The sequence below is a fragment of the Puntigrus tetrazona genome, chromosome 5, assembly GCF_018831695.1.
Source record: "Puntigrus tetrazona isolate hp1 chromosome 5, ASM1883169v1, whole genome shotgun sequence".
NCBI classification, from domain to species: Eukaryota; Metazoa; Chordata; class Actinopteri; order Cypriniformes; family Cyprinidae; genus Puntigrus; species Puntigrus tetrazona.
The window spans coordinates 32295873-32311461 of record NC_056703.1 but is presented as its reverse complement, the minus strand read 5'-3'; the positions used below and the strand labels follow the sequence as shown (position 1 = coordinate 32311461).

At 36.3% G+C, this 15589-nt stretch overlaps 1 protein-coding gene across 1 annotated transcript; it reads left to right on the top strand.

Annotated features, from left to right (window-relative positions):
* Positions 1 to 1321: 1321 nt before the first annotated feature.
* zgc:73226 (uncharacterized protein LOC402792 homolog) lies at positions 1322 to 10103 on the top strand. The gene is made up of 6 exons (XM_043240756.1): positions 1322 to 1473; positions 3459 to 3603; positions 4146 to 4233; positions 5117 to 5193; positions 6983 to 7129; positions 8492 to 10103. The coding sequence occupies exons 1-6, from the start codon at positions 1431 to 1433 to the stop codon at positions 8538 to 8540; spliced, it is 549 nt and encodes a 182-aa protein (XP_043096691.1). The 5' UTR covers positions 1322 to 1430; the 3' UTR covers positions 8541 to 10103.
* The last annotated feature ends 5486 nt before the right edge of the window (positions 10104 to 15589 follow it).

The following is a 15589-nucleotide window of genomic DNA, read 5'->3' as shown; positions in this document are numbered from 1 at the left end:
GCATAACGCCATTCATAAAATAAAGGCAATTTTAAACTCTCGTTTTTGTAAAATGAACAATACAAATAATTACAGTCACGAACGGGTCCTGAAAGATTATCAAAACATAAAGCTAAGTAATCATTATGGTAGCATCTACGCTTATGCAAAGAAAGAAGTTTAATTCTGCAGAAATGATACCAGCTGTAGAGAACAGGAGGAAGGTTTCTTACTAAAGTTTTCTTACTGGTGGTTTTTGAGAGGAGGTGAGGTTAGATGATCTGTAAATGTCATTTTTCCTCTCACTCCAATTGCATCATTCTGGTTTTTGGGAATTGCATTATTCTTGTTCTTGTCATGGCAGTGTGGATTAATATTAGTGTTCTGTGAAGGTCTTAATTGGTTAATAAGCTTCCAATTAATTACTACTGAAATACAAATTTCACATATTGTGTTAGAATATTGGCAGTACCGTTGTATTTTTTTGTTAGTGAAAAACGGATTAGGTGTGTGTGTGTGTGTGTGTGTGTGTGTGTGGTGATCAAGAGAGATTATCAGTCCATGTATTAGAAGTTTATCTGAGGTCAGATTACTGAAATGGTAAAGAACACATGCTGGTTGTTTTGTTTGTCATGTGACTTATTTCGTGACACTTTGTTGTGTCACTTGCCTCCGTCGAAGACAAACATCTACTGCTCGGTCTTTAAAATAACTGTACACATGATTTATTTCATATCTGAACATTTTAAAGAATATATAAAAAAAACACGCCTTTAACAAGATGAGTTTTTGGCTAAAAATAGGCGCATATCTGGCCTGCTTATGAAAAAGAAGGGAACGATGCCAATATTTACCTCCTGCAAAAACACGTGGGGAGAAATAGAGATTACTGCATTTACGTCATAAAAACAGAACAAACGCGGAGAAAGGCAATGCAGCGAAGAGCAACAAAGGGCGGGGCTAGAAACCCGGAAGTATCTGATTGATTAGCGACAGTTGGCGCCGAATAATTATTATGCTGTTTCACCTCTTTCCCGCCGTTTTTCACTAAAATGAATTATATGCAATGTCACCGTTCACGTGTAAATTATACCAGACGCTAAATCGAACGGTCATTTGTCACAACAGTTCATGGTAAGTGAAAATAATTAATTATAAAAAAAAATAAAAATAATCTCGCGTTATGTCATATTAATTCTTTTAACTTTTCATTAGTGATACGCAATCATTTAAAAACACAAAACGCGTGTGATGTGATAGTGAGACGTCGGTTTTATGAGCCACCGGGCGCCCCCTGGAGGAAGGAAGCGGAACGTTCTCTAATAAACGGCGATTAGCGAGTTTTATCCACTCAAACGCACACAACAACAGTGTTGTCAACACACACAGAGGACAGGAAAACACGGGCAAAGAGGGTCGAGAGGAGCTGAAGTCAGTGCATCTGTCCCATCATGGCTCTATCAGGATCTCAATCACCGGATGATGCTTTGCACGGTAAGACAACTACATATCTACAATATCTACACCACAACACTGCTTGACTGCTATAATATATATGATTATATATATATATATATATATATATATATATATATATATATACACATACACATACAGGGCTATTTATGTTTATATAATATAATATTTAATTCGATTTTATATCCACAGTGTATAACTGTACAGCCTATAAAATGAAGTAATTTAAATGGTAAATGCTAATCTTATTATAAGAATAATTGCAATTTAAGGCTACTTGAATAATATCATTTCCACTAAGCATGTTCTATTATATCTGTCTGTTTTTATTTTGCTGTGCCATTGTTTTTGTCTGTATTGTTATGTAAATAGATTCCATGACTCGCCTGTTTCGCCTCTCTCTAAGCCAATTACCGTGAAGAGCTTTAACAGCTCTTATAATTTGATCAGTGGCTTAAACTCTCCGCAGGGGGAAACGTGAGAACAACAGTGTTCGCAGAACTCGAGCTCTTTTGTAAAAACACATTTCTGTCATTATCATTCACAAAACGCACAAAAGCTCTCTCATCGACACACACAGCTTGATGTCGTGCGCTGTATGCCCTCGTCTGTGGTTATGTCACAGTTCCACATGCTGGAGAATCTGGGGCAATGGCACAGTCCCTCCTATCTCTGCTGAAAACCACTGTCTCTGAAAAACAAACCCAACACGGCCCGGGAAGGGCAGAGAGAGAGAGGATGCTCGAGGCATGGGGAAAGATGATAAAGGTCAAAATAAGACGGAGGGAAGGAGAGAGAGAGAGAGAGAGAGAGAGAGATGTGACTGGCTAATCTCTGACAGAAATAAAATGCTTATGTAAGGAAGCTCTTGTTTGGGCAACAGTACTGTATCCTCATGTGCATGTCAACAATCAGTGTGTGAGAGAACGCTGGATATATAGATATATAGAACTTTAGACACAAACATACATTTTACAGTATGTCATTTACAAATGAGAACATTTGAATGTAAAGTAGTTAATTCAACAACGCACACTGCTATTAAAATCTGTTTTGTAGCTTTAACAGACTGACAGCTACCGTAATAATGCAGGTGGTAAAAAAAAAGGTCTTGCAGAAGTATGTACTAATATATAGAGTCATTCATGCAAACACAAACACACTTAAATAATGCATCAGACAACAGAATATGTAACATAAAGCCCCGAATGTACATAACTGATAACAAGAACTATTAAAAAACACAATTATTTAAGCTAAATGCTATCAAATGAGTGCCTCGCAGGGAATTCTGGGAATATCACTTTACCGTTTTTATGCGTGCACACATTTTTTGTCCAAACTCCTCACTCAAGCCCAAAGCCATTATTAAAGAAATTGGCGAAAATGAATCACTCAAACACACTTTGTCCTTATCGATTGAGCCCTGTTGATCAAACCAATTAAAGAAATACAAATCGTCCGCAAATGCAGGTTAAGTAACCATGCTTTAGAAATAGAGAGAGGAAGACATAAACAAACATGGACAGAGCGAGAGGAGAGGATCTGTAGACACTGGGAAGAAAGACCCTTTGCTGATTTGTCCTAAATATCACAGTGTGAGGGAAAAAAATACTTGGAGGAGATGACAACACAGCTGCAAAAATATGTATTTATTATGTTGGGTGCTAAAAATGCACTTCAGAAAATTCTTTTGTCTTGAGTATATAAATATTTGAAATCTAGAAGGATTTTCTAGACACAAAAAAAAGTCCAAAATAAATTTTGGGGGTAATGGATTAAGCAAAAAAAAAAATCTTGTAATAAAACCCCTTTGGCAGATTGTTCTTGAACTTATTTTTTTTTTTCTATAATTTTTACTTTTCCCGAAAATCCTACTTGATTTAAGAATTTCTATATAAGCAAGAAAAGCATCTTGTTTACTTAATCTTTCATAAAAGATGCATTAATGCTGACTAAAGCCATTTTTATCAATTGGAGTCTGTGTTTGATATGTCCTTCAGGCTCTTGGGTGGAGCTGGAGGGTCTGGTGTCTTCTGCAGGTCAGACAGAGGTTCAGGACTCCTCGGCCTCTTTCCTGCAGGGGGAGCTGGAGAGGATTCTTCTGGAAGCTCAGCTGGAGTGTGAGAGGAGCAGTCAAACAGAAAGGTGTGTCAGCTTTGTCTTTGGCGGTTGTGATTTTTTTGAACCCGGGCACTTGGAAGCACACAAATCTCCTCTTAGGAACGAAAAATCTTTCCTAGAATCTTTATTTCTGTGTTCAAGCTGGCACCACACATTTTTCCTCTAAATATTAAAGCTGCAGCCAGTAGGTTTTGCCTCTTTGTCGTCATCTATGCTTGAAAACGGCATCGCAGTTCCTTGTTTTGAGCTGAACATATAGCCGCAGCTGTCAATCCTGTATTTAATAATCGCAGTAATTTCTTCTGAAACATACTGAAAAATATGCTTTTTGTAACCAGTGGCTTCCTATAAGCACGTCCATGGCAGAAAAAAAATTATGCATCATTACTTTCCATGCTTAATAAGCCTGCAGTTTAACACAGTTAGGAAATTTAATCTTATTTTTACTTATTGCTTTAATTTTTCTCTGCAGGTGAACAACTTAACCAGTGTTTCCGCAGCTTGTTCAGTGTCTGCTTCTTATACTCGTACTACTATTATAACACAGGTTTCCTCTCTGAATTCAGTCCTCCACAGGTCGTGACCCCGAGAACATCGGGATCTCCCAAACCAGGCAGTGAGGGCAGCAGCAGCACAGATTGTGTGACTATACAGGTAACAGACACCCGAGGCACTGATTGGGACATTCAGTGGTAATTAGCCTTAGTTTTATGTATGTGCCTGTTAGTTTTTTATTATTCACTCAACAATCAAGCTAAAACAATCTAACTTTACACTTTATCAAAAATTACTGAATCATTTTTTTTATGTTTTTGAAAGGATTCTCTCCTGCATATATGTTTTAAAAATACAGTAAAAAAAAACAGTAATATTGTAAAATGATTAGAAATTAAAATAACTTGTTTTCTGTTTTCATTTAGTTTACATAATAGAATAATTTTGGAATTATTTCTGAAGACACTGAAGACTGGAGCAATAATGCTGAAAACACGGGCATAAATTACATTTTATTGTATTTAATCAGCTATTTCAAATTCTGATAATAGTTCACAATTTTAATGCTTTTACTGTACATTTGATCAAATAAATGCAGCCTTGGTGAACAATTAAGAGGTTTATTATATGCATTTTAAAAAGTAAAGTAGACTAATTAAATTCAATTTTGCGTGGTCAGTATGACATTGGAGAAGAAGAAACAATAAATGCAGGTTAATTTGCAATTACTTATGATATGCATTTATTTTACCTTTTGTTCAACAACTCCCAAGCTATTCATTCAACGTTACCCCTCCTACGCTAATCTGCACCTACAAAGAATGAATTAGCATTTTCATTCAGATCAATGCGAAAATCTAGTTTATTTTGACATTGTACAGAGAGTTCTCCATGGCTCTGAAAACGGCTTAGGACTCGTTTCAATGATTCAGTGCTGACTCAGCGTTTTTGTCCACTTGTGTTGCACGCTGCACGAAAGCTCATTTTCAAAAATCCAAAATAGGAGCGCTTTTCACACGTCTCTGCTCTGTTTGTCTTTCAGTCGGACGAGAATGACAGGCGAGTGAGTGCCGAATGGGTGTGGGACTGGTCCAGTCGGCCAGAAAACCTCCCTCCCAAGTAAGATGTACCTTTCATTCATACTTTGATTCAAGTCTGTGCTCTTAAATCATGTTTATCTCCTCAGTTCACCTTCAAATGCTTTAGGCAGTTGGTATAATAATAGGTGAATGTATCAATTATTTCCTCAGGTGCTCGTGATATATAATTATATGCCATATAAATTAAAAATGTGACATAAAAACAAACTTTTGAACAGTGTTATAGTTTTCAATTTCACAGTTTTATTTATCGCACATGATGGCAGTTTGCAGATAAAACGATGCTTGTTAAAAATGCAAATACATCGTGGACACCATATGGCGTTATAATAATAAATGAGGAGTGCTGAAGTGTCCTTTAAGAAAAACAGAGCACTTCACAGATTGCCAGGTTTTGCAGTGGAGCGTTTGACCTCCGTTAGCCCCGCATACCTCTGCTTAAATCTCAGAGAGGATCATTTAGTCGGCGCGCAAAAATAGCTTGTGCGCCACACCATGAGTCAGCGAGTTTAACGAGAGCATGAGTTGGCTCTCTAGAGGAGAAACTCCTTAATTCACGTATCATTACGGCTAAAACCTTGTCAAAAAACTTTTTGAATTGCAGCATTTAATGATGTAGGATTGTGGCTTGTAGCAGCAGGGTAGCAGCTCCAGCATCACCATGCTATTAAAAGGAAAAAGCTTCGAGGAAGCGGAAAAAGCTTCACTTCGTCAATGCCAGTTTTCATGACGGTGCATATAAACACTGTGCAAATGTACATCTCGCAGGAAAAAAAAAAATCTGTGTTTAGAAACAGAGCTGATGTTAAGTCATTTAGCGTCAGATTATCCAGCTGTGTGTGTTGCTAGCTCAAAAAAGGATGCAGTAAAACACATCCAGGTGAAAGAGAAGACCATAACTCTAACCTTGAAATAAGGATTGGGCATTAAATATATTTGCTTCAGAATCTTTCATGCATGCCGAGGCAGACAGAAGTTTTTACTTTATATTGATAGTCAACCCTAGATATTCTGCTAACAGTAGTAAGTAGTAAGTCGACTAGCATTCATTAGAGTATTAGTAGACTGTCTGTTTAATAAAAAAAATTCTTCGTATATGCTTGCCTTCCTGTATTTGCATGTGTAAGAGGCAGCAAGCTTTATATGATAGGATAAGTGAGATTTAGACTGGGATTACAATGCTGAATTGGGCTTAATCTGTTTCAGAGAAATTTAGCTTAAAACACCTTCAGGTTCACCTGGTGCACGCTTAGTAAATTATCCAGCCTGACAAGAAAGACATCTTAAGGACGAAGGAAAACCTGTGTAAGAAACAAAGCGTTTTTAATCATTGGAGTAATGTTAATGTAAAAATCAGTAAGAAATATGGTCCCACTTTATATTCGATGGCCTCAACTACTGTGTATTTGTACTTATTGTACTTATTTTGTTGATGCAAGTACATAGTAGGTAAGGCCACCTAATCTAAAGTGGGACCAGAAATATTTAATGAAGCAAGGTGTCCAAGAAATAAGTGCTTTATGATTTATATATAAACTGTATAGCTATGTGATAATCATATGACACTGATAATCTTCTCAATAATGCTGGAAAACATGATCATCACCCCGGTAAAGCGCAAGAGAAATACTGAGATTCCCAGATTTATGTGTAATCTGAATTTTGTATTAAAAGCAATGCAAAATTGACTGCACTGTACAAATAAACTCGGATCGAACGTGTTTTCAGTCTCTCATCTGGAATATTCCAAATGCATATCTCGATGATGTTTCTGAATGACCCTGATCTACCTCTCTTTCCGTCTTCAGGGAGTTTGTGTTTCATCACCCAAAGCAGCCCGGCTCTCTGAGCGTGAGGAAGACGGAGGTGATGAAGAGGGGTTTGTTTTCTTCAGACGTGCTCCTCATCCTCCTGCCCTCTCTGCTCGCCTCACATGCTCTGACGCTGGGTCTGGGGTGAGACTTTTCTCATATTTCATCGTATCTGCTAATGTTTTTATTTTCATATCACTGCAGAATCTTTACTTAAAAACTCCACAGGAAGCATGTGAGGTCAAATTTTGTGAGGTTTATCTGTGTTAGTCTGTACATACTGCCCTTTGCGCGTTGCAGTATTTAGAATTTAAATATTTCCAATTCAGGTTTCTGTGGACATATGGCCTGTAGAGCCCCACTAAAGTCACGCTTCACTCCGAGCACCACTTGATGATTGATTTTGACTGAGAAAGAGCTTTTAAACACCTCTTTTTGATTCCATTATGAGGCCTATTTGCATTAAAAGTCACACGACTGACAGCGCTTGGAATTTCAATGCACTGCCTTATAGATCTCAAACGTCTGAGAGCACATTTGCCGGTCGTAAGTGACAGCAGTCTGCTTTAATTTGTTCGTGATTGGGATTGTTTATGCATTTAAATGCATGAGTCAATTCTAAAAGTTACTGTTCTGCATGTGAATGAAATCTAGAGGTCACTTGTTGTCACTGAAAATGGGATCTACTACAAGTACACATGACTGCATAATTTGGGGATAGTGTCTATAACGATGAAAATTATGGGCAATATAACCATCTTTCATTCACCTTTCAACACTTTATTTGTCCTCTTCTGTGCTTCATTAAAATACATTTCTGTAATTTATTAAGTACACTTAAAGCGAAAATTTGACCGTGCATGCGATTTTGCAGGAAACACGTTAGAATGAAGCTCCGTAAGATTTTTCATTTGCGTTGCATTGCGTTACACTGCTACTGTTACAATAATCAGCGTGTCTTTTCTATCCAGTGTGCATAACTATTAACATTACGTGTATATATGTGAGATTTACACCGATTTTTTTTTTCAGGATTCTTAGATCAACTGAAAGATCAAAGGAAAGGCATTTGTTTGAAATGGAAATCTTTTGAAACAATATAAGCGCCTTCACTTTCAGTTTTGATCAATTTAATATGTCCTTGTGAAATAAAAGTATTACTAATTTCAAAAAAAACAAACAAAAAAACCCTGTATATTGGTGTTCGCTTTTTAGATGTGGCTTCCGTCCCATCTTTGCTTTGAAAAATCGCTGTAGATGAAATCTAATCTGAGCTCCCGAGTCCCATACGCCTGTGCTTGCAATAAATCACAGACAACCGGGAAACGTTTGTGCTGTTTATGCTCTCTAAAATGCTGCGTTCAGTCATATAAATAAATTGAAACTTTGACTTCCATTTTCGTTACAGACATTGACGTTACCTAAAAAAAGAAGAATTTATAAGACCTCAGTTGCTGTCTGGCAGAAGGCAAATGATGACTGATTATCTCTTACTTTCTTTCTCAGAATATACATAGGAAAACGGCTGGCGTCCTCCTCCACCAGCACGCTGTAACATGTGACATTTGGCAGCTCACCGATTGGCTGAGGCCGCTGCCATTAGCACTGCAGCCCAATCACACTTCTCTTCTCTTCCTGTGATGGGCAGCAGCCTCTTCTGCCTCTGTCTGTGTTTCTTCCGTCCCACCGCAAAACTCTCTTTCTCTGTCTCCATGTATTTAAAGGGGTCATATCGCCAAGAATCAAATTGACTTTGATACGTTTAGATAAAAGAGCCTGACGTTCCATGAAAGCATATGATTCAGAATGATATGCATTTCAGAAATCAAAACTTTCTTCCCAAAGGAGAAAAAGCTATAACTGAATCTCCTCTGAAGACCTAGATTAAAAATAAAATTTTGCACATAAAACGAACATTGATTTGCATTAGGTTTAACATAAACTGATACGCTTAATGTGACGTGTGTTTTGAAATCGTGCATAAATGAAACCACTAAGATTTAATTGATTTCACAGTGGTCAGATTTATGCTGATTCTAAACAAATTTAATTAATAAAAAATTAATAAATCAATAAATTAAATAGATGCAGGTATTTAATAATAAAATAATAACGGAGTGCAGGTTTCTGAGCCATTTCATTTATGCATGTCTGGCAAATATTTAAATACACACATTAAGTTTATTAGTTTTTGTCAGAACTGCGTACCCCAATGAACGGAAGTTTTATAAGCAATACATAAATATTATATGCTTAAAAAATAGAAATCGGTATTTTGGATTTCAGACTGATTAATACGTTTTCACGTGATTGACCAGAGGAGTCAGAACAGGTCAAAATGTTCATGCAAAGAAAATTACGTTTGTTATTTATGCAAAAAATTATACCCGGAGCTCAGGGAAATTTTTATGTATGATATGACCCCTTTAACCCCATGAGAGTGTCTTTTTAAGACTAATCTGTCCCTCTAAATATTTCTGTAGTTGTTACGTCCACGAAGGACCGCGTCCATGTGTGTGTCAGGTATAACACAGTACGATTACTACAGGGAACACAGAAACAGTAATGCACTGAAATCAGAAAACTGACAGTGAGCGAAGCAAAAAAGTATTATTTTACATATAAATGAAATGCAAGTCATACATTGAGTTTGAAATCGAGTTCAGTCGTGGATAGTGTATATGACTGAATCCTTTTGTGTTTGTGTGGTGCAAAATAATGTGAAAAATCTCATGTTGAAGTAACGTGTTTGAGATGTAGACCATTCCATGTAGTAACGTGAAGTTAACTGGAGTTCATCAGGTCATCTGCTCAGATTGATCTTGTTTGTAACAACTCAACCACAATAAATGTCACTCTTGCCACCTTCTGATTGGTCTGGTGTGTAAAAATGAATGTAGATGTAGCTCTATTGAACAGATGAGAGGCTTTCACCTTTAGCTAAAAAATATGGAACATTACCTTGAGTGTATAATAGCTTGGAATAGAAATGCCATGATAAATGAATATGATTATTATGGGTAGTTATAAAATAAGTGTCTGTTGTCACCATTTTTTTAGTCATGTTTTTCCTGTGTCCTGTGATGTGACGATTGAATAATAAAAAAAATGCTAATAATTTCTGTATTCGTTATGTATCAGCTTCCATACATCCAAATATGGTGATATCATTACTGTCTCAGAAAACACTTTCTCAAGAAAGAAAGAAAGAAAGCTCATGTGACACAGCAGTGTGATTCCCTGAATATACAGCAGAGGTCAGAAGTGCTCTATAGTGTGCACTGCAGTGCATTTTTGAGACAGCTGCAGTTATTATGAGAGTTATGGCACTTTTTTCTTTATAAGAAGATTGTTCTTAATTTTAAATATTTAGGGGTACAGTGAGAAATTTAGGAGAATGTTCTGATTAATGATAGGAATGACAAATTCCAGGGGCCTTTTTACTTTACCTTACTAACCTTACTAAAGTCATTTTTTTATGTCATACTCAGATTTTAATTAAAACAATAAATTAAATTACAATAGTAAGATAGTTTTTGAAGTTATATTTTCAATTTGAATCTTAAACACCCAGTAAGTCTTTGTCATTGAATCGTTTGTTCAGCTGATTCATTCAAAATAGCTAATTCGTTCAGGAGCTAAGTAAGCGTGCTTGTTTATTTGAATCATTGACTCATCTGATTTGTTCAAAACGCTGATTTATTCAACTGTTCTGTTCATGCTTGTATGCATTGCCTAATAGAGAGAAAACAGACAATAAGTTGCTTAATATTATTTTCCTGTTTATTGAACTTGTAAAAAAAATCTATATTACATCCCTAACCGATGCATTTTGGGATTTGTAGTTTTTAAACCGATTCTATAATGCAACTATTCATAAGACTGTACGAGATTACTCGTACTTGGGGCAGTAAATTGAACAAACTTAGTAGCCCGTTAAACTTTGAACATAATAACTGTATTGCAATGCATTGGACTCAATGCATTTGCGTTGAGTTTTGATAATGACTAGTAGTCCTTCATTAATGATGGTATATTTTTTTAATGACAGGCTTTTCTCAGAAGCCAGCATGATATTATTTTCCAGCACGGTATTAGTTTCTCCTCGTATCTTGTCTCTTTCACTTTCTTCTGCCTCTTGAACTTCTCACTTGTGATGGAAGGGTGGCAGAATTCGATTTAGTGCAGTAAAAATTAAGACAAAGAGGCCAGAGTTTGGCTTGTCATTTTTACGGAGGCACAGATTTAGATAAAGAGGGAGGAAAAACAACAGTGACGTATTGATCAAAGCCTGTCGGCCTCTTGTTCAGGAAATTGATCGTCAGGAATAAAAAGCCCTGGGAGATGACAGATGAAGGGGGAGAAGCTCTTGGCATGAGCAGCGTCTCCCTGCCTTCAAATCCAATAACTTCATAAAGGCTTGAGCAACTGCAGAACCTGTTGCTTCTGAGAGATGAGCTACTGATAGCTGTTTAAGAAACTCCTCAAGGATGAATCTCACGAGAATATGCATGGGTCGTGTTTCATTCCAAAAACCAAAAGCAAAGAAACGAGAAGTTATATTTTGAATAGATTTTAGGACCATTTATATTTTTTTGTATTGTGACATAATTTTGCAATGCAATGCTTTTTTACTTGGGGACAGACTTTTTACTTGGGGTTTGCAGTTGTCTGTTTGTTATGTTTTTATCTGTATGCTGATATTGCAGTTTCTTTTTCGTTTGAAATTGTGTAATGTGAAATTAGCATGCATAACCTTCACATCAGGAGGTGAGTTATGAGCGTTCATAAATCCGAGCCAGCTGAATGTAGAAAACATCTAAAAGGGGAGTTTGTGTCTTTATGTTTGTGGGTCGCATTTTCTCAGACTTTGGTTTTCTTTGTTCTTCGTGTCAGAACACATTACCTGTTCTCTAACCATGTGTTCACATCTATAACCATCACCGGGGTGTGAAGGCAACACAAACACTTTCACTCACTCTCTCTCTCTCACGAACACACACACACACACACACACACACACACACACACACACACACACACACACACACACACACACACACACTCTCTCTCTCTCACACTCACTGACTCACACTGTCTTCACATATTCTGAAAATAGACATGAAAGGATGTAAGGGTGAATCTCTCTTAATTTGTGCTGGAATATGTCTAGGTTATATGCCCCCATATATAATATTTATTTATTTATTTTTTACAAATTATGTTTATTATTAAAGTCAGTAAGTATTATTTTTATTTGTATTTTTTTGTAAAATAAATACAAAATACTAAGGAAATGACTTTTCACACAAATTTTTATTATGTTAATGCAAAAACATATTAAACTGCCTTTAATTGATGCTTGTTTTACAGTGTTCCCATTGGGAAAAATGGAATGAATGACAAACTGTAAAGCAAAACATCAGGATTCATAGTATCAGTGTTGAGAAAACCTCTTCATGACGTAAAACAAATCTAAAAGAATCTTACAATCCTAAAATATGTTTTATATTTATGTTTTTATTTAATTTTATGTGTATTTATTTAGTTTAGTTTGCTCTTTTTTCATTTAGAGTTTGGTGTGAACTATGCCATGCTTTCCTGAGATAAACCCATTAAAAGAACAATATTTTTTAAGCATTTTATCTAAATGTTGAATTTTTATTTATTTATTTTTTGTCATTTCAGTCATGTTTTTATTACTGTACCTTTAAGATGTCTAATGACTTCTGTTATGACTGACTAACCTGTGCGTTCTGGTCTAGCTCACATCGCTGTTCATCAGAATGAGTCAAGTTGCAGAATGTTAAATCTGTGTTAATATGCAAATGTTGTGGGTCATATCTTAGTGAGTGCATGCTTGAGACTCAGTAACATTTCTGAATGACCAGTTTTAGCAAATGCCTACAAAGTACATCAAAGTCTTTTCTCTGATAAATTCAGTTATGCCTCTTTTAAGCCATTACACTTTGAAAAATGAAATCATATATGCTTTTTAGAGGTAAAATTTGACCTCGGTAGAGTGAATTGAAGGTGAAATGCTATCTTACGTATGTGTCTAGTCATCCTTTCTTCTCATCCATCTCATTTAGAGTCCAGATGTGACCTAGTGATACAGAGGCGTCTTACACACACGCTGCTCTCCTATGATTGATTGGTTGACCTCTGTCCATGATAAAGGTGATATTTAGGAATCCTTTCTTTTACCAAGGTGAGGCACTCCATATGATTTATGAAAGGAAATAAAAGATGCTTCTTTGACTATAAACTACATCATTATCATGCCCATGAGAGATTACATATGGAAATATAGTATGCGAGACCGTTAAGAAGTTTTGAGTAATAAGTCAGCGTTGTCAGTCTTCTCAGTAGTCATACTTTATTGACTTTCCAAAAGGTTACTTCAGTTTCAAAAGTGATTGGATCATCATGTATATGGAAAATAAAAAAGTCTTAGAAAAGTCTTTCATAGTTTGGTCCATTTTGGGAGATAATTGGGTTTTAATTATCGGACCTAAACATGTAATAATCTAGAACACTGTCTAACACTTGATGGCTGCTCCGTTAATTTCTTCATCAATTAGGAACCTAGGTGTGCTGTTCAATAGCAAGCTTTCCTTTGTTTCTAGCGTCTGTAAAAGTGCATTTTACCATCTCAAAAGCATATCTAAATTGTGTTCTGTGCTCTCAACGTCAAGTGCGGAAATGTTAATTCATGCGTTTATGACCTTGGGATTAGACTGTTGTAATGCTTTATTGTGTGGTTGTTTTGCACGCTTGATAAACTAACTACAGCTTGTCCAAAATGCAGCATCTAGAGTCCTTACTAGGACCAGGAAGTATTTGATCATATTGTTGTCAACACTGCACTGGCTCCCTATCAAACATTACATCGATTATAAAATCCTGTTACTTTTAAAGCTTAACTCCTCAGTTCTTGAGTGAGTTATCCCATTAAAGTCCTCTACGCCTGCTGTGTTCTCAAAACTGGCCGTTTGATAATATCTATAATATCAAAATCAACTGCGGGCTGCAGATCCTTTTCCTATTTAGCACCCAAACTCTGGAACAATCTCCCTAACACTGCTCAGGAGGCAGACACACTCTATCAGTTTTAATCCAGATTAAAAACACATCTCTTTAACCCGGTTTACACATAACACACTAATACGCTCTATTATTCAAATCTGTTAAAGGATTGTTAGGCTGCATTAAATCGATCAGATAACACACAATGTACTCTTTACTTTGTATGGCATCTTCTCTAATATTAGTCTGTTTCCTTCTTACCGATCTGTATCCAAATCAGATCAGGACCAAGAAATGATGTAAACAGAGTCCAGAACACCTAAATGAACTCCAGAGACAGATCACAGAAATCTGACACACACACACACACACACACACACACTCTCTCTCACACAATAAGTCCTTTACACAATCTAACATGGCTGCGTTGGAACTGGAACTGGAAATTAAGTGCTGGTTTTGTCTGGCCTGAGGAGATCCGGCCCCCCCAACTGAGCCTGGTTTCTCCCAAGGATTTCTTTTCCCTCCCATTTTGTCACAGAAGGAGTTTTGGTTCCCTGCCACTGTTGCCTCTGGCTTGCTTATTTGGGGACACTTAATTTCTAGCGATTGTCGTCAGTTTGATTACAAAGATCCTATTGACACTGAGCTGATCTAGACAACGCTTAATCTCTTCATTATACATTACTGACACTTCATTCTCCAATTTGATACCGTTCAGTGCTTTGACACAATATGTATTGTTAAAAGCGCTATATAAATGAAGGTGGATTGCAAAAAACAATTTCCTATGCAATAAAAGCCAGTTAAACATCTTTTGTGGAAAGGAAAACGCAAAGCATACAGGTTTTGAATAACGTGAGAATGAACAAGTGAGAGTAAAGTAATTAGAATTTTCATATATATGACCCTGGACTACAAAAGCTGTCATAAGTAAAGTACCTCACGTACATTTGTAGCAATAGCCACCAAAAAATGCAAAAAATCATTAGGATATTAAATAAATGAAGACATTTTGTACACTCCCTTTTGTAAATACATAAAAAAATTATTTTTGATTAGTAATCTGCAAATTCTAAGAACTTTATTTGGACAACTTTAAAGGTGATTTTCTCAATATTTTGACTTGCAACCTCGGATTTCAGATTCTCAGCCAAATACTTTTAGTTTTATTTGACCCTAACAAACCATACATCAGTGGAAAGCTTATTGATTCAACATTCATATGGCCTATAAATCTCAATGTCAAAAAATGACCCTTGGTTTAAGGGTCATATTTGTAACATCACTTTATTAACATCATCTTCCCGGAAGCGACATTATTTAGGAAGGAAACCAACCGTACAAATATAACAGAACATTCCTTACCATTTGATAAAAACAACTCAATTTAGTACGATACCATGACTGCTAAAACGCGGGATACTCTGCGAAACTCTCATCAATGACTCTGTTAGCTGCAGTGGATGCGTGTTATTATAGCCGACGCAGCTATTGTGATCATAATGAAGGTTTTGAACTTTTGCTTGTCCTCTCAGGAGTGATGTACCAAAAAAGAAAGTCTCTTAAAATCAC

Bases quoted from the DNA above. Each gene is read 5' to 3' on its own strand.
- zgc:73226 (XM_043240756.1), top strand. From the start codon at position 1,431: ATGGCTCTATCAGGATCTCAATCACCGGATGATGCTTTGCACG. The intron at 3,604-4,145 runs GTGTGTCAGCTT...CTCTGAATTCAG, and splicing joins AGGAGCAGTCAAACAGAAAG to TCCTCCACAGGTCGTGACCC. The intron at 4,234-5,116 runs GTAACAGACACC...TTTGTCTTTCAG, and splicing joins CAGATTGTGTGACTATACAG to TCGGACGAGAATGACAGGCG.